This window comes from Lytechinus pictus, chromosome 15, assembly GCF_037042905.1.
Source record: "Lytechinus pictus isolate F3 Inbred chromosome 15, Lp3.0, whole genome shotgun sequence".
Lineage (NCBI taxonomy): Eukaryota > Metazoa > Echinodermata > Echinoidea > Temnopleuroida > Toxopneustidae > Lytechinus > Lytechinus pictus.
The window spans coordinates 4,155,225-4,173,931 of NC_087259.1; the positions used below are offsets into that span (position 1 = coordinate 4,155,225).

Below are 18,707 nucleotides of genomic sequence, written 5' to 3' on the forward strand. Positions count from 1 at the left end.
CACCCAAGGCGCCCACGTCCATACTACACGTAGTGCTAAAAGTTCCGGTAATTTGCTTTCACATTGCCAAAATACCTGCGACCTTGGAAAAATCCCCGCGAAAGTTCTCGCAATTTTGACAAGTACCTACTATTTAGTGGGTATTTCCTTTTGGGGAGGTTTCACGTAATTTGCTTTCATATTGCAAATATTACCTGACCAGTATTTTCTGATCGGGGTATATTTCCCGATCAGAAAATACCTGGAACTGACGAACTTTGAGGCGGTCTGAAACCACCTATTGGTGACAAGCTCTAATGCAATTTAGGCGTTCACTTTCCTGATTCGATCATCACCTCTTGTTGTTGGTGAAATGCGTGAAATAAGAACCACGGAGCTGAGCGCCAGGGTTCAAAATATGAAAATTAGATTTAGGCATGTTTTAAAGTGTCTATTTGGGTGGAAGTGCTTTCCTGACATGCAGTTATAGTTTATTTTCTGTTACGGTTTTAGGATCTGTGGGATTAATTAAAAGGTTGATAAACTCAAGTAGTATTAGAAGTAGGAAGGGAAAAAATATAAGGGTTACAGACACAGAGAATAAGGGTGTGGAGGATGAGGAAGAGAAAGAGAAGGAGAAGGGAAGAGAAAAAAAATATCAAGAGAAGGGAGAAGAGAGGTGAGAAAAAGTTCATTGAATATCACAATGCAAAGGCGTGGAGCGTCTTGGCCCAGTGGATTAGTCTCCGGACTTTGAAACAGAGGGTCGTGGGTTCGAATCCCAGCCATTGCGTAATTTCATTCAGCAAGGAATTCATCCACAGTGTGCTGCACTCGACCGAGGCGAGGTAAATTGGTACCGGCAGGAAGTAATTCCTCAAAAAGCTGTGTGCACCTGAATAGGTAGCCTAGCTTAGCCGGGGTAATAATAATAGCAGGGCCCGCTGGGAGAATTGTTTTTGGAACTGAAGTGGCTACCCAGGGTAAATATACCTTTATTATCATCATCATTATTATTACTAAAGGCATGTACTACACCATATCATGTGTTGACAGGTAGGCCTATTATGTAACATAAGCATCTCGTGTATGGGTATCAATCAGGGAACTAAATTCGATGCTCTCAAGATGAAGGGAAAATATTGTTGGAAGTGTCCAAGGATACAATGGCAGACACATGAAATGAAAACAACACATCATTCGACAGCAGTCATCGATTTGAAAGCGCAGAGCGGAGCAGACTTGGGGTGTGTTCAGGTGAACAAAAACATGAAGCTGAAATAGAAATGCTGATGCAAAACATACTGAGGGATAGCATAAAGCGACTTTCACCAATGCTGATTCTCTCTCAATTCAAAACATGCCACTGCACACTGTACACTTACGAAGAGTTACGATTGATTGAATCAATCGTAACTCTACGGAAATCCATCCATACCATACTTTTTTTCTACAGGAAATTTGCCCAATGTCCTTTGTAAACAAGGAGAAGCACAGTAAATTTTCAAGAAAACAATTAATGCATGAATATACATCATAGAAAATATTTGGAACAAACATGCATAATAGATGTTGACGTTGCTGGCCGTCCATAGCTGTGATTGATTGGTCTTTGTAAGACAGGGCCCTGGAGTGCGTTCAAGTGATCACCGACATATGATGCACAAATCAAACTGCCCACACAAAACATACTACAGGATAGCATTAGAGCGACTTTCATCGTTGCTGATATCTCAATCCAAAATATTCCCCTGCACACCATTCTGCACGGTGTGACCCAAGAAGTACGAGTCAACTTAGAGAGGCATCTGTTTCCAAATGGAATAACCACCCAATATATAACAAAATCATAGAACCACGATTGAGATCTCTCTATAGCATTCAATCAACTTTCAGCAATTGAGATTCAGCCGAGTTGCATTGCAAAAGATATCTATAGCATTTCATGTTAAATATTCAGTTCCAAGGCATATGCTCAGGAAAAATTGCCCCGCTGCTATTTCCAAATATTAATGGAATAATCAACTTCTGCTCTGGATTTAATACTATGCCCTAACGTAAAACCTAACCATAAACACAACATAAAACCCAATTGCAACCCTAAGCCTAACCCTATATCTTAGCCAAAATAAAGCCATGAGCAAATGCTGTGTCACAAAATGTTCACTTCTGACAAAACAAACCTTAAATGCCAGCTGTGATTTGTTTTAAACTCAACGATTTAACAATTTGATTCCAGAGAGCAAATAATTGCTTGAACACCACCTAGGTGATTACTGTGGACCTCCAATGGAAAGTAAACACAGGTAAGTGAGGGTGGAAAGTAGGAGAGAGAGAACTAGAAGAGGGAGACAGAGACAAGCGAGACGATAAGGAGAGAGAGAGACAGACAGAAAGACAGATATTATTTGTAGCTTTCTAATATATACATCCCTGAATGCTTGAGATAATTGTTCAAAACTGAAACATCACCAAGAGTGGGTGCTAAATATCTACAAATTGGAAAATCAAATTCTCACAAGGAATCAAATGTGAAAAAATGGTTTTCTACACTTTTGTACCGTTAGAAGATATTACGATATGACTCACATTATTAAATCTTTTACCAAAGGTTGCATAATGCAGCTAATAGATTAAAAGATATAGCACTTCTTTTGACTTAATCATATTTGATTAATTCTCTCAAATCAGAAAGTTGGAAGTGCAGATACAAATGTACTATAAACACAGATACAATACATGTTTCTAGGAAATACTGTATAGTGGATTCTAATTTCAAATAGCTGCACGGAGTTGAGATCTGATGATGTTGATGTAGTGACAGTCCACTCGAGGTTTTTCATCTTTATTTTATTTTTGGGTTGATCGATGGTAGACACTCTTAATTCATGATTAGATTAACCCCATTTCCCTGTAGAATACGCTTTGCTTAATGGAACTCGCATGCTATCTGACATGTCAACACTGCCTTAAAAATTACCCCAAAACAAGAAACCTTTACACCAATATGTCAGTTTACAACCGTTGCATAAAACTTTTGCCATAAAAAAAGTCTGGCAAATAAACAAAAACTCTGGCAAACAAAATTATGCCATTGAAAATTACATATTACAAAACTCTGGTAAAAAAATTTGCAGAGTTTTTATGGCAAAAGTTTAAATGCAATGGGCCCCTGGATGTGTTTCACAAATTGTTTAAGTATTGCATAAACTTTGTTAACAACAAAAACATGGGATACTCAAATACTAAAATTTTCTTAATTGAGAATGTGATTTAGTAGGTCTTGGTGTTCGTCCATAGCCAACAAACAACTTTATGAAAAACAGTCTAGAGTCAGACTTTTATGGGGAGCAAAAAGGGTCATCGCTCAGTTTTACGGGGTGCGCAATAAAGGCATTCTATGGAGTACATCATTATATTTTCCAAATTTAGGGGGTGCACTCGCACTCCCCCTCCCTCCCCTGGATCCGCGTCTGTCTTAACCTTACTGTTCATACACTCTATAAACAAATCGGTCAAAAATGACTAGTCAATAGGGTCAGCTGGGCGCAACAGTTATTCTAGTCATATTTGACTATTTTCTAGTCATATTTTTTCCTAGAACAGAGATTTATCTGACTCGAAAATATGTCAGAAATGTGACTAGACTTATCAGTTGCATCCAGCTGACTACTGGTTTAGTCAATTTGACTGATTTGTTTTAAGAGTGTATATTTGGCACAAAATGTGATGCTGTCAGTTAGCACTTACATCATGTTATCAAGCTTTAGATGCACAAGTTTGAGGAATCTATGATTAAACGTGCATTCAAAATAAATACTAAGTATCATGGACAGTGATATTAAAAACATAAATGTGAAATCTCTGCAATGTGGTAGATCATGGTTGGTGGATGTTGTTCAAAACTAATTGTAAAGTTACACACGACTTCACACATTACTGGAACATGTTCCTAGGCGCTAAATCAGCTATATAGGGATACATCATTTAGCACAAGAAAGGATCACCAGTCATTCATAACTTATGAAGGACTTTGTAAAACACAATATGTTTATATCACTCACAAATAAAAATGAAAACTAAAATGTATGCAGAGCATATATTTCATCATAAAGGTGCGCCACTATCCTTTTTGCAACAATACATCTTTGATCAAATTGAAATTATTTGAAATGTTTTTCAATCAATCTTTATTACCAGGATTTAAGAATCATGAATATTGATATCAAGTCATGAATATTCATTCATTTTTGCTGGCTTGTTTTCATTTAATTCCTTTAAAAAAGATGCTGGTTTAATGCATAAAGCTCACTTCCAAGCAGTGGTCGGGTTATGGGAACACGGTATCGTCTCAGTATAGGCCTGGGTTTCTTTCCTTTTTATCAATCAATAGAAAAAACACAGCAGGAGAAAGATTCAAGACAGAGAGAGAGGGGTGAGAAAACAGAAAATTGAGAAAGAGGATAGAAAAGGGAGGGAAGTGGAGATGAAGAAATGATAAAAAAGTGAATGCATAAAAAAATGGATAATTAGAAGCAGAGAGAGATAAATGTGATAACTTTTGATCAAAAGAGAGATAGCAAGAGAATATGAGGAAAGAAAAACAAGAGTGAAGGGCAGAGTAAGGCTTGGAGAAAAAATGAAAGAATATAAAAGGGAGAAAGAAAAAGAAAAGCAAAGGAATGACAAGAGATGGAGATAGAAAGAGAGAGAGAGATCAAGAGGGAATAAAGGAAAAATAGAAAAAGATAATAGAAAGAGAGTAAGAGACAGAGAGAGACAGATAGAAAAAAAGAGAAATAAATTGAGATAGAAAAAAGAGAAAGAGAGAGAGATTGAGACATAGAGAGAGAACGCTAAAGAGAAAGAGGTGCAGAGACGGAGACAGAAAGCAAGTCATAGGAACACATGACGGTGTGTGATCATGGTAGGAGGATATCATCACATCTCAACTGTCAAGTTTCTCGTTATCTTGATCATATTTAGATTGTATTCTCAGCCGCTCCATGCTGAGCATCGCAGGAAGCAGCAAAGCACCTAGCAAACAAAACCAAAGTTATTTCAGCCATGCATCAATCTATTTGTTTAAAAAATTCTAGTAATGTTCCCCCGTCTACATTCTCACACATATTAGTCTCCCGCAATACCATGAGTCATCCCTCTCTGTCTTTAAAAAAAAAATTCATTAAAAAAAATATTTTTTTACCAAATACACTAAGCATTGTTCTATTTCTCAATCTACTGATTTAATAAAATACAAGTGATGTCCTCATCTCCCTGTCTCTATGAAAACAATTTTTATCCCAAAATAAACCCAGTTTTATAATCATATCTTACAAAATTTTAAACGTTTTCATTTTGGTCCATGGACCTTTGCATCATGTATTTGTGTTTTATACAAAACAAATAAAACAAAATAGATAAATAAAAATAAATTTACTAAGCATCATTCCAATTATGGTTCGGAGTGGTGTTTTCATATCTTCCATAGATCTGCAAAAGCAATGAGTGATAAAATCTATACAATGCAGGCACCGGTGTTAACAGAGGACTACACCAAGCACATTACACCTAGTTTAAATCCATGGTGTTAATTCAATGCCCATTGCAGGCAGGGTTGGCGCGTTTTGAACGGTGTGTTTTAAAACGCGTCTTAAAACACCCGGTTTTTTAACAAAAAAAACATGTTTTAAAACACCGCATAGACTTGTGTGTTATAAATTTGCATGGAGGTGATTTTAGATAAATGTTGTTTTTTTATACTGTTATTTCTGAAGTGGTGTATTATTTTCTTCTAACTATAAACTAAAACTATTTTTCAACACCACTTCTTTTCTCCTCTTTCTCTTTCCCCCTTTATTCTTTCTTTCTCCATTGCTTTGTCATGTTCCTCTTCTCCCTGTTCAATAATGCACATCAATCCATATTAAGAATATTCTCATTTTAACAAACATATATCTGAGTGTTTTGCTCACTTTTTGGACAGGTAAAGATACACTATTAAAATAAGCTAAAATACATGTACATGTAATTGAAGTACTTGAATCAAATGGAAGTGTTGCACAAGCACAATAATATTTTACAAATTTTGTAAACCTGACATCATACTATTGAGGTACACAAAAGTTGGTGAAACTTTGCGCTTCATAAAGATGAAGTACTTCAAACAGTAAAAGATAATCAGCTAGCCAACCTTAACTCTAACAATTCCAGGGGACCTTAATGGCCCACTAAAAATTTCTATGATAAATCCATAAACACGACAGGGCCACGCCATATCGTTCAAGACTCTTTTGGGGGATGCATGCATGGGTATGCAGTTATGATATACACCACAAGTGCATATTATCAGATCCCGAATTGCTTAAAAACGTGATTTCATGTATAAACCCAATGTGAGTTCTTGCCAAAATTTGTATCTGTATCATTATTTTTACTTATTGTTAATGATTGGAAAATTGCCAAAAATTTATATTAGTAATAAAAAAAGTTTTAAAAATCTGTACATAAGAAATATAAAAAAGTAAAAAAAACATTAAATATACTGGGCCAGAGCTGCCAAGTTGTATTTTGCATTTTCAGTATTCTTATCCCCCAAAATCAGTATTTTGACAAAAAAATCAGTATTTTTACCATGTGAGATAAATATTTTGTAGTTTTCCCCAAAAAAGTGTATTTCATAATAAAATGCTTGGAGCACTCGCCCATCACGGCGCTCAAGCTGCATGCAAGCTAAAATGTGCACTGCTTTTGCATATGAAAAAAAAAAACATTGAAACTTGTGTATATCTCACCCTGGTTTTTACAAAATGATAATAAAAAAACTAGTTACCTGAAATTTCATAGATCTAATAACCATATTTGTGTACGTTTTATGAAATAGAGACATATAGAGATGATTTTTCTCAATAAATTTCGATTTTGTAAAAAGTTGCGGGATCACAACGAAAATTGGCTCACGCATTACCCATGGCATAATCTAAAAAACTATAAATCAAATTTTGCATAAATCTCATAGCTAATTTATGCGTAAAATCAAAAGTTTGCTCTAATTAATTAAATAATGCCCCTGAAATTATCATTTTTGGTTCACAGACTCTTTATAGGATTCTGATGAAAATGTTCTAAAAAAAAATTCAACATCACATTTATTTTATTGTTTTTTTCAATGGAAATAGTCAGGGACTATATTTTGACCCCAAACAAGGTGAAATTAATTGATTTTATTCAGTAAAAGGAAAAATAATGGCACATTTATCAATTATGGCTAAAAACAATATTTGTATTAGATTTGTACACAAATTCACGTTTTTTTGGAGCAATTTTGGGTCTGAAGCACTTACAAAATGTTGCATAATTTCAGAACCGCATACCAGGGGGTCGCAATTTTGGTCTCAAAAGTTGGGGGAGACTCGACAAAGGAAAGTCTGTGACGCGGTAAAAAAATTGCGCAGTGGATTTATTGCAAAAAATGACGAGGTCAGGCCCCCCAGTCTTATTAGGGTTAAAAAACATTCTATAGGCCTACTGATTGTTTTTAATATACATTTGATCAGAATTCCTGAATTAAAAAAATAAGTAGTTCAAGGGCTTTATTTATAGATTTGAATTGAATTTGTATTTCATGCACTAAAATTGGTATAATTGATTCAAATGAAATAAAGCATATTGATTTACCGCATCTGCATCCATTTTACCCCTTACACCATAAATATGGTTGCTTGCTTACAAGCATTCATGCTTTCTTAGCAATCAGGTAAAAAAATCACCACCACCACCAATTTATTAATGAAATTAAGCTTTGAAAACCCATGTACGTCAATTTCTTCCATTGTGCAAATTCTCCTTGCCCCCCCCCCCTCGATTGACAAGACTCAGTATACCCCATGGCTCGGGACGACATGTATATGTTCATGTATTAGGAATAAAATGTCAAATTACTTATAAAGTGTTCTTTTTTTGTAGGCATTCAATTTCCATGATTTAGTCATTTGGGGGGAAATATCAACTTTTCTGTTGGAAATTCATTAACAAAATTGTGGTCATCTCTTATTTAAAACATCAAGAGCTTAAATCATACTGTATTTAGTGTATAGTTTAATTGATTTACAGAAAATTGCATCATTTGTTGGAAAAAAAACATTTTAAAACGATTTAAAACAATAAAAAACGTTTTATTTGTTTTTTTTTATAAAAAACGTTTTTTATTACAACCCTGGCCCATTGGCACTGTAGCATACACTGGTTGTTACTCTATTTTCAAAATCCATGGTGTATTGCACATTACTCTAGTGTTACTTTTGTGTAAAACCAGTTTTACATTACGCCAGTGATAATCCATGGTGCTAGTTAAACACCAATTGGCATTATAACACTTTATAATTGTTATTTTATATTCAAGGTGTATTTTTAAGCACCTGGGGTTGTAATGCTCACAAAACACCAACTGGTTCAATGTTATTCATACAGCATTTATTTTAGAGTGCCTAGAAACTTCTGGTAAAGTGTTATGCTATATAAGCAAGGATTAATATTATCATTAATATCATTATTATTATCATCATCGTCATTACAGTTATGTCATTCTTGTTCAGTTTAGTTATGATGTCAACATCTTTATTCCAATTTGCTACTTCTAATCTGAAAATATCACAGATTTTTTTTTATGAATGAATTTATTTTCATAAACACGCCTTTTTAGAATCAAAATATGTGGGGAAATGTTAAAATGTCCATAGTAGCAAATGAGACACAATATGCTTTCTATATAAATCTACTGAAGATAAAAAAATGATCTATACAACATGTTGGACTACTCGTATACTACTCTTGCTAGGTAACCAATATGATATAAAACTGCCAAAATAATGAAAAAGTCTAAAAATACACCCCAGCTGTAAGTAAGAGAGGCTAATATGGAAATATAAATATATCAAACATGCAATCCTGTTTCCATGACCCCTTTGTTAATCCCTCTAGAAATCCCTTGAGTGGAACTAACAAATCCTAGATAGTTGGTATTGCCAATTTGGGGAAGTTCCATGATGTCATGTTCTATATTAAAGGATTGCGATCACACCCACTCAGTGATGACGTCTCGCTGATCCAGGTGACCGAATGAGATAGCCGTTAACAGATACTGGTAATGAGAATTGCCACTTTCTCTCTTATGAAGGTGGTTAAATTCATAGGTGTTACTAAGGATCGCCAAAAACATTTTCATCTATTTCATTCATCCACATTACAGTTACATAAATTTCTATTATTTGTATACTGTATTGCTAATCTGTTTAAAAAAATAATATTGAAAGATCCCTCATATTAACTCTTCATAAAATACACACATGAATGCAAAATAAAACACATTTCAAACATAAGTATTGGCCTAGCTGATATTTTGTTCATCTACATTAGTTGCATTTACACAGATTTATTTCAGCTACATACTCATTAACAAGCTGTTTTCTTTGAGTTATCTCCTTACGACAGCTGTTACCTGTTACATGATAATTCATAAATTATAATTATTCAATTACTTTCATGAATGTATTGTAATGTTATATTTCAATGGAATTTGAAATGTATATCATAATGTAATGATTTTGAGAAGTACAAACTGTGTTTACTTTGCTCTTAGAGTGGAATAAATGAAATGACCTCAAATGAAATGAAAAAAAAACCAATATCAAAAGAGTATGATTTTGCATTCCTTCCTATTTGTGTTAAAAACTGCTCTTGGCATGATTTTTGCATGTGGTTCCTTTTTTTCTAAATTTTTCATAACCAGCATATATGCATGAATAAAAAAACTAAAATATATTCTAGTTTTATATACTCATTGAAGTTCTCTTAACATTGTATACAAAATGGTTTCTTGTAAATAACAAATGAATATGTACTAAATTGTTTTATATCAATATCAGCAAATTTTCTAAAGTAACATAATTTTCCATTATCTTAAAATATATCTTATCTTAGTATAAAGTGGTTAATTTGTCTTAATCAGAGTAAAACAAGAGTAATTAAACAATTCTTATCATTTAACTTCATCAACATGTACTGAAGTTATTTTTTTTATGTTATGGGTTATTATTACGTTATCGAAATGGTAGACAATCATCCTCTTTCCATAATGAATGGTTTCTATGGAAACAGGAAATGAAGCTTTCTCATTAATTACCCATGCACCAGTGCATCATTGATTAGGATAATCTAACTCTTACCACACAGCCAACTATGCTACACACAAAAGCTGACAGACTCTTCATATTGCACATATGTACTGAAAAGAAATGAAAATCAAATGACTGATTCATGTCCTCAAATACATGAGGTAAGTCTTTGACAGGCCATCGTGTAATGCATCCAAGTTGTAAAACATGAAGAATAAAAATTTGACTGTAAAATCATCATCTTATAGTTTATAATGTTGGTATATTATTTTCCGTTTATTTCTCGACTCATATTTGAAAAGAAATTTGGGGATTCACTTTTATTCACAAAGAAATGGATAGCCTTTTACCTGGAATATTTTAAACATTGTTTGAAAAAAAAATGAAATAAAAATAGTCAACATAAAAATGTATTTGTCAAGATATATCTGACGAAAATAGAAGATGACTAAGATAAAGCTTGCCTCTAAGCAAGACAAAAACAGGTCTGGCATACAATAATATAATAAATCTCATCAAAAAAAGTAAATTGCAAGGAATGGTATCAATTTCAGTTTAAGCAATTCTGGTTATGAGCTTAACAAGTTTTATCATATACTTAGGCTGATGTAGAATACTTCGGTGAAATCTTGGATCAGCCGTTTCCAACTATATATATATTCCCTCTATGATTAAGACTGTTTTATAATTATTTGAGAGATGATGTTCAAGTTCCCAGATGACAGACAAAAATAGCAGATTGTGAAGATAAAGCTTGCCCTCAAGCAAGACAAAAACAAGCTTTGGCATACTATAATGTAATCATTCTCAACTGGGAAGAAAATTATGAGGAGAGATATCTGATTTCAGCTTAAGCAGTATGGATTCCGATCTGATGATCAAGAAAATGAGGTTCATTACTTTTTAAGGTTGATGTAGACTAGCGCTGCAAAAATCTTTTTAAACCTCAAGATCTTTTTGCTTTCTTACATCTTTTGCTGTCCTTACTTATTTTCTATTTGAGGCCTATTTCACAAAATGTTAACGGGGGAAGGACATTAAGATTTACATATGGCCAAAAATATAACGAATTATGTAATTGAATTGTCATCTTGAAATTCCCTACATTTTCAAATAATTTTCAACTTCATTAATATTTTTTCCTGATTTCTAACATTACCACCTGATATTGATGAAGATTTTAAAGATGTTAATCTTATGCCAATTTGACATGTGATGAATTGGGAATGAAGTTGAATCGTGGAGCGTTGTGGCCCAGTGGATTAGTCTCCGAACAGAGGGTCGTGGGTTCGAATCCCAGCCATGGCGTAATTTCCTTCGGCAAGGAATTTATCCACCTTGTGCTGCACTCGACCCAGGTGAGGTGAATGGGTACCCGGTAGGATTTATTCCTAGAACGCTTTAGCGCCTATTAATATGGCGGCTCAGCTACAGCCGGGGTAATACTATGATACCAAGTATCAAAGCGCAGTTGAGTATATGCACATAGTAAATGCGCTATATAAATGGACATATTATAATATTATTATTATTATCATTATCAATAACACAGGGGCATGGGGCAATGTCGCCCCCGAAATGATCAAAAGAGCCCATTCACTACAATGTTGAATCTTCTCCAATGTTGCAGATTCAGCTAGTATATAGCTTGGGAAAAGTAAACCCTGAAAATGATTTTTTTGGGGGGGGCCTCATCACATTAGTCATGTCAGTTTTACCAAGTGAAAAATAGCCAAAAATCTTTTTTTTTATTATTATGTTCAACTATCTGGCATATTTGAAAAAAAAAATTTAATAGATCTATCCAAAACATTATTTCATCACTCAATATTGTTCATATTAAAAAATATATATAGAGCAGTTTTTATATTTTATAAAGGAGCATTTATTGTTCATTCATCCCTCATTGATTTCAGTTTAAATTGCAATTGGAAGATATCGTGAGAAAAAAACGGGCCCATGGCGACTTTTCTTTCCTTTACAAATGGCTTACGTAGAATCACTAACCATAAACCATGGAGACCGCCACTGTATAACTGAGTGTGGTCGATTATTGTTGATACACGTTACCAAGGCAACCAAGCCTTAATAGTCTCATTTGTTTCTCATTAGCACATTGACCACAAAGATGGAACGATACATGTCGGGAGGACTCCCCTGAACCAATCAATGAAAGCTTTTATTAGATGTAGAGCATATGAGTGATATACGTGAATTCAATTATAGTATCACACATAGGGAGTTGCTATGTTTATGATTATGTTTGGGGGTTATGATTGTGCAATCATTCAAATCTTTATGAATATAATCTAAATCCAACATTTGGCTCCTCACTGTTAAAACCCAATCTAGATTTATTTCAAATTCATAAATTCTAGAGTGTATATGGATGAATTATATATATGTAAGTATATTTTCGTGTAAGTTTTAAACATTCCCAATGGAGAAAGTGACTGTTAAAGATTAGAAAATGATCAAAATTTCATCATTTATGACCTTTGAAAAAAAAGTATCATGCTGCTTATATCAGACGACAGCAATTCAATATATCGAATGGTAAGAAATAGATATATATTTGCATGCATTTTTCATGTAAATATAGAAATATATAAGCACTCATTAAAACAGAACAATGGATAAAATATGCAGTATCTAGGGAATTGTATGCTAACGAGCATGACAATGCAATTATCTCGTTGACTGACACAGGTCACAGGGTTATCTCTCGACCGAAAAAGTATTTTGACAAAGATGTCTGCCAATTGCTAATTCTGATTCTGTTTAGCGCAAGAAAGCCGGCCAACAGTGGAAGCATACAATAGTTGTCTGTAACGAGTGGATACTAGATAATCCCTGTACCTACACCACAAAAAACTGGAGTGTTAAATATCCAACACCAGCACACAATCAAAAGAAAGAAAAAAGCTTGGTGTTAAATGTAGGCACACATGTATATCAACAAAGTGTTGTAATATTTCATTACAAGTTGATGTTGGATTTTAACACCGAATCGGGAAATGAACTGCAACACCAAGGTGAAATGGTGTTTTTCAACACAGAGAGTGTATGATTCCAAATTCCAGTGTTAAATGACACCAGCTGATTATTTTCTGAGAGAGTAACCCATATAGTTTTAAATCTAACACCCATTGTGTCGAATCTAATACTATTTTTTTATAGTTCGGGTGTTACATGGACAAGGTCTATGCGAATCATAGAATTCAGTATATCAATGAAATATTAAAGGAGAATGAAACTCTTGGAGCAAGTTGGCTTTTGTGAAAGCAGAAAAATCAAAGAATAAGATCAACAAAAGTTTGAGTAAAATAGGACTAGCAAAAGAAGAGTTATGAGCATTTGAATGTCGAGATCACTAATGCTATGGAGATCCTCCCATTGGCAATGCGACCAAGATCTATGATGTCGCAGATGAACAACTCTTCCCTTTTGGACACTGAAAATATACCCCAAAACATCTATTTTTGCTCATTCTAATCATAATAGCTCCATGTTCTAATCATATGACGAACGATTCATCAATGATATGATGTTGTGAAACCTCTGTACTTGTCCTCTCATAAAGAAAACACCTCACCTTGTGATAGACTCTATAAAAGTGAGAATATAAGTGAAATATTACTAAAGTAATGAGGGAGTTGTACGTGTGTGACATCACATATCTTGGTCGCATTGCCAATGGAAGGAACTACATGGCATTAGTGATCTCAATATTCAAATGCTCATAACTTTCTAATTATTCATTCAATCTTCCTCAAACTTTCAACAATATGTTTCTTTGATTTTTCTCTTTGATATGGATTCAGCTGGTTTCAAGGGTTTCATTCTCCTTTAAAGACAAAGTAGTGAAATCAATACTCAATTCCAATTGTAAGGTGTTCCATTCTCTGTTGAATAGCTTTCTTTTGGAAATGAGGCCATATCTGTGAGAAATAATATCAGTTTTACAAAATTTCTTTCCCTCACATACATTCTGAATTGATAGGTATTACTCATTTTTCTTTCTTTTTTTTTGTTTTGTTTACTCCTATCTTATAGAATAATCAACAGGAAAATCCATGACCCTGTTACCAATATTTAGATTTATATTGACAACCTTCCAAATTTTATATATATTAACATTGTTTATACATCAATTAATATGATCAACCTTACAATTGATAATAAAAATGACGTTTTATTTACCCAGGGTAGCCACTTCAGTTTGGAAACTGCTCTACCAGCGGGCCCTGCCTAACATATGTTATTATTACCCTTCTCCAATCTAAATTCCGAGCAAGAAGGCAGAAGGTCCCATTTTTATAAGTCTTTGGTATGACTCGGCCGAGGATTGAACCCACGACCTCCCGTTCATGAGGCGGACACTCTACCACTGAGCCACTATGCCCAGTGGTATTGGTATCAATCTTAACTCTTAACATGCCATACACACTACTAACCCAACGCCACAGTGCTAATCCGATGCTAATCCCATGTGCCAGCCACAAAACCCCCTTGTGCCACATTGATTTTGGGATAAAAAAAACCTAGGTCTCTTCCCTCTCGGAGGCGGAGCCATATCTTGTAAAAAATGTAGAAATACTCGAAAAAGTCGAATGTAAACCACGTGAGTAAGTTGATCTGTCAGAAAGCAGAGTTCGCACTGCACACAATAGTGCTAATTATGGCGTGCATGCGATGCGCAATACAATGGAAAACGGCGTAACAATGATTGTAATTCTGAATGTGCGCAGTCATGTACGAAGCAGGCGAGGGTAGGAAACAATGCAAGCACAAAGCAATCAATAGTAGGCGTGCGAGCACGAGTGTGGCGTGTTATAGTAGGATACGTAGCGTGCACGAAGCACTCAATGAGTTAAGTCTATATAGCAAATCATGTACTACAGAGTTTCGAACAATAGTGAGATTGGGTGTGGCATTCTGTGATAATGGTCTAGTGGTTAAGACTCTCGTCTTTCAATCCGAGGGACGTGGGTTCGATTCCCAGCCATGGCGTGTTTTCCTTCAGCAAGAAATTTACCCACACTGTGCTGCACTCAACCCAAGTGAGGTGAATGGGTACCCGGTAGGAAGGAGTTCCTCGAATGCTCGAGCGCCTGATCAAGGTAGCCGTGCTAAAGCCGGGGTAATAACAACACAATCATGTTAAGCAGGGCCGGCTGAGAGAACCGTTTTCGGAACTGACGTGGCTACCCTGGGTAAAATATGACGTTATCATAATTGTTATTATGGACATAAAACTTTTTCCAAGCTATAGTTTCAATTAAACATACATTTGACCTACATCAGACTATAAGAGGCTACTCTCATCCTATTCAAATACTAAATTGATGAAAATTGCTGGTATTGTAATAAAACCAGGGAGCTTCAACAATAAACTATCCATTAATTGTGACTGTAAATTCATAGCAAACCATGGGTGAAGAGTTTTAACTGATTGTAAATAATAGTATTTTTGTGACAGGGACCCTGACCCATTTGTGTGTGCATGCAACTAAATCAAACAAGTTTACAGTTAAGTTGTATTTGATTTTTGGAGTTGATTTTGTAATTCTTTCTGTAATTGTGCCCTTAAGGACTTTTCATGAAGACTATAGTGTAATAGAACTATAATTCAGGGAGAAGTACCAATGTGTATGTTTGTACCTCATTTTTGCCTCGATGCACTTGTGCTATTTTCTGGTCCCATTTACCATGGTATTTTTATACATGCATGTGTAAGTGTTATCCAATTTGTTTCATAACCTGTAAACATGTGAATATTTTTGGTATATAAATCAAATCAGATCAATGTGTTATGTGCAGCATGCAAGTCAGAATATTAGTGCAACCATAAATCAAACTTAACTCTTGTCTGAAACAGCCCTACAATTAAGTCATTATGCTGGTACTTTCACTGAAATAATAAACACAACTTTTTATTCTTCTCAAAAGAAATCTTTGAGGACAAGGATTGGTGATTTTTTTTTGTCAATCAGGATAATTATCCTCTTTTTATGGACTTAATTTCCATGTACTAATCTCCCCTGCAGTAAACTGCTTACATGCTATCCCAGAGGACAGTTCCCATGGGGAAAACTTTCCCCTGAGAACAACTTCTGCAGGGACACCTCTCCCAGATGAAAAGTTATCCTGCAGAGCACTGCTCATGTTGTCTCTCATATGAGAGCACCCCCAAAGACAACTTCTGCTGGGAAACCTTTCCCAAATGACAAGTTGTCCTGCAGAGCACTGCTCATGTTGTACATGTATCTCATACAAGAGCACCCCCAAAGACAACTCCTGCTGGAAACCTTTGCCAGATGACAAGTTGTCCTGCAGAGCACTGCTCATGTTGTATCTCATATAAGAGCACCTCCAAAGACAACTTCTGCTTGGAAACCTTTGCCAGATGACAAGTTGTCCTGCAGAGCACTGCTCATGTTGTATCTCATATAAGAGCACCCCCAAAGACAACTCCTGCTTGGAAACCTTTGCCAGATGACAAGTTGTACTGCAGAGCACTGCTCATGTTGTATCTCATATAAGAGCACCCCCAAAGACAACTCCTGCTTGGAAACCTTTGCCAGATGACAAGTTGTCCTGAAGAGCACTGCTCATGTTGTATCTCATATAAGAGCACCCCCAAAGACAACTCCTGCTTGGAAACCTTTGCCAGATGACAAGTTGTCCTGAAGAGCACTGCTCATGTTGTCTCATATGAGAGCGCCCCCAAAGACAACTTCTGCAGAGACACCTTTCCCAGGTGACAATGTGCCACATGACAAGTTGTCTTACAGAGCAATGCTCATATATTGTCTTGTATGAGAGCACCCCAGAAGACAACTTCTGTTGGGATACCTTTCCTGAATGACAACTTGCCCAAGTCCCAGGGGAAATTGTAAATTTGTATATCAAGAGAAAATTAATTCTTACCTTTCCTTGGCCCAGTTCTTGGCATGTAGTTCCACGTCGTCCTCTACAAAGAGGTCCGGAACATCCTCGCTTAACCCATTCATATTCAAAGACACAACCAGGTTTTTGGACATGGTACAAAGATCTGTTTCTTGTCTAAATCACGCTGCGAATCACACCAATCCCTTTGAAGGAGGTTGTATTCAAATCAGTCTCAGCGGTTTATCTCAATGATAGTCAGTTCCTCTACAAAACTATTAAAATGGAAAGTTCTTGATTGTGCCAGCCGCTGCTACTCCAACAACCCAAGATTGGTGCACTTTATCTCTTTTCACGTGTGAATTTAGTCTACCCATTTCCTCACCCTTTGTTCTGTATGCATCCTCAAATGATGTTGAGTTTTTAAATGTCTTGGAGATAGTACAAATTGAAACTGATTGCCTAAGGATGCATGTCAAGATAGCTGAATATCTTACCCAGCATGGATCAACTTGAGTCGACTATCCGAAACCACTTGTCAGATTCTAATCCTAAAGGCAATAGTACCTAATTGGAATGCAGAGTCATCACTGGAAGAGTCACTAACTTCAGGTGAGGAATGACGATGCATTGCACCTCGGAGCAAGGACATATCTCAATAAAAATCCTTTGGTCATGATTATGTTTATCCAAGACATCTCTCCACAGATAGGAGTCACAGTCTCCTAATGTTTGACCAATCAATAATTGTACTCTCCCTACAATCTATCGCCTCGGTGCCACATGCTCAAACGCACAGCGGCACTGGGTTCACAGGAAACGGCATATGATATCTATACATGTGAATATTCTTCGATTAGGCGTTGAACCGTAGGATGTCGGAGCCCGGAGAAAGCGAAGGAGAAATGGATTCAGAGCAAGATATCATGCAGCATCAGTGATCTTATCTTTCCCTTTGAATTTCACAATGAATGCTAAGCAAGCAGATTTAGGTTAACCCTTCTGTTTTCAGAGTCACTGCAAAATGAATGTTGCCTGTGTTTGACCTTCATTGAAAAGACGCTGAATATAATGTATAAATACACTTCCACTGCTACAATAATGCATCCTAGTTACTGTTCATTACCAAACTATGTCAATGATCTGATCAATTATACCTATGCCAATTCACAAAGCTCAGAATGAACATAGTAAATAGTTTCCATGGCAACATGGCAGTGATGAGAAAACATCAAACATTTAGGAAAATCTATCAACGCTGCAGTTGCAAATAGTCTGCCATTTTAGAACATCAATTCTTGAAAGGGTGCAGTATTCCAAAGCAATATTCCGCTGCTAGTCGATTCAAGGCTCTAAGTTGTCAGCAGATATTATTGCGTTTCAAAGATCAGTTTTATGACTTGTCACAAAGACACACTAGAGCCAAAATGCGATAAAACTTCACGAGCACAGATGTAGTGAGGAGAAAGACACAAGTAAAATAAATTAACTGATTCAACATTGACCTTATACAGTTAGCCGATTGCAGTTCCATTCATTCTAACAATTTAAATTGATTTATATTCCAACGGTGTACTCCAAAGAATTATACATCTTGCTCTTCATTGGTAATGGCAAACTAAGGGTACGAGCTTTCTCCCTTTGCTTGATCACCATCGTGTGTTT

The 18,707-nt window shown here is 35.5% G+C and overlaps 1 protein-coding gene across 1 annotated transcript in view; it reads right to left on the reverse strand.

Moving 5' to 3' along the window:
• LOC129278178 (potassium channel subfamily T member 1-like) overlaps nucleotides 1-17,197 on the reverse strand; it is a 96,879-nt gene extending 79,682 nt beyond the window's left edge. Inside the window, exon 1 of the mRNA XM_064110630.1 lies at nucleotides 17,085-17,197. Coding sequence (XP_063966700.1) covers nucleotides 17,085-17,197 — 113 coding nt within the window. The remainder of the gene's footprint in view (nucleotides 1-17,084) is intronic.
• Between the last annotated feature and the right edge of the window lie 1,510 nt (nucleotides 17,198-18,707).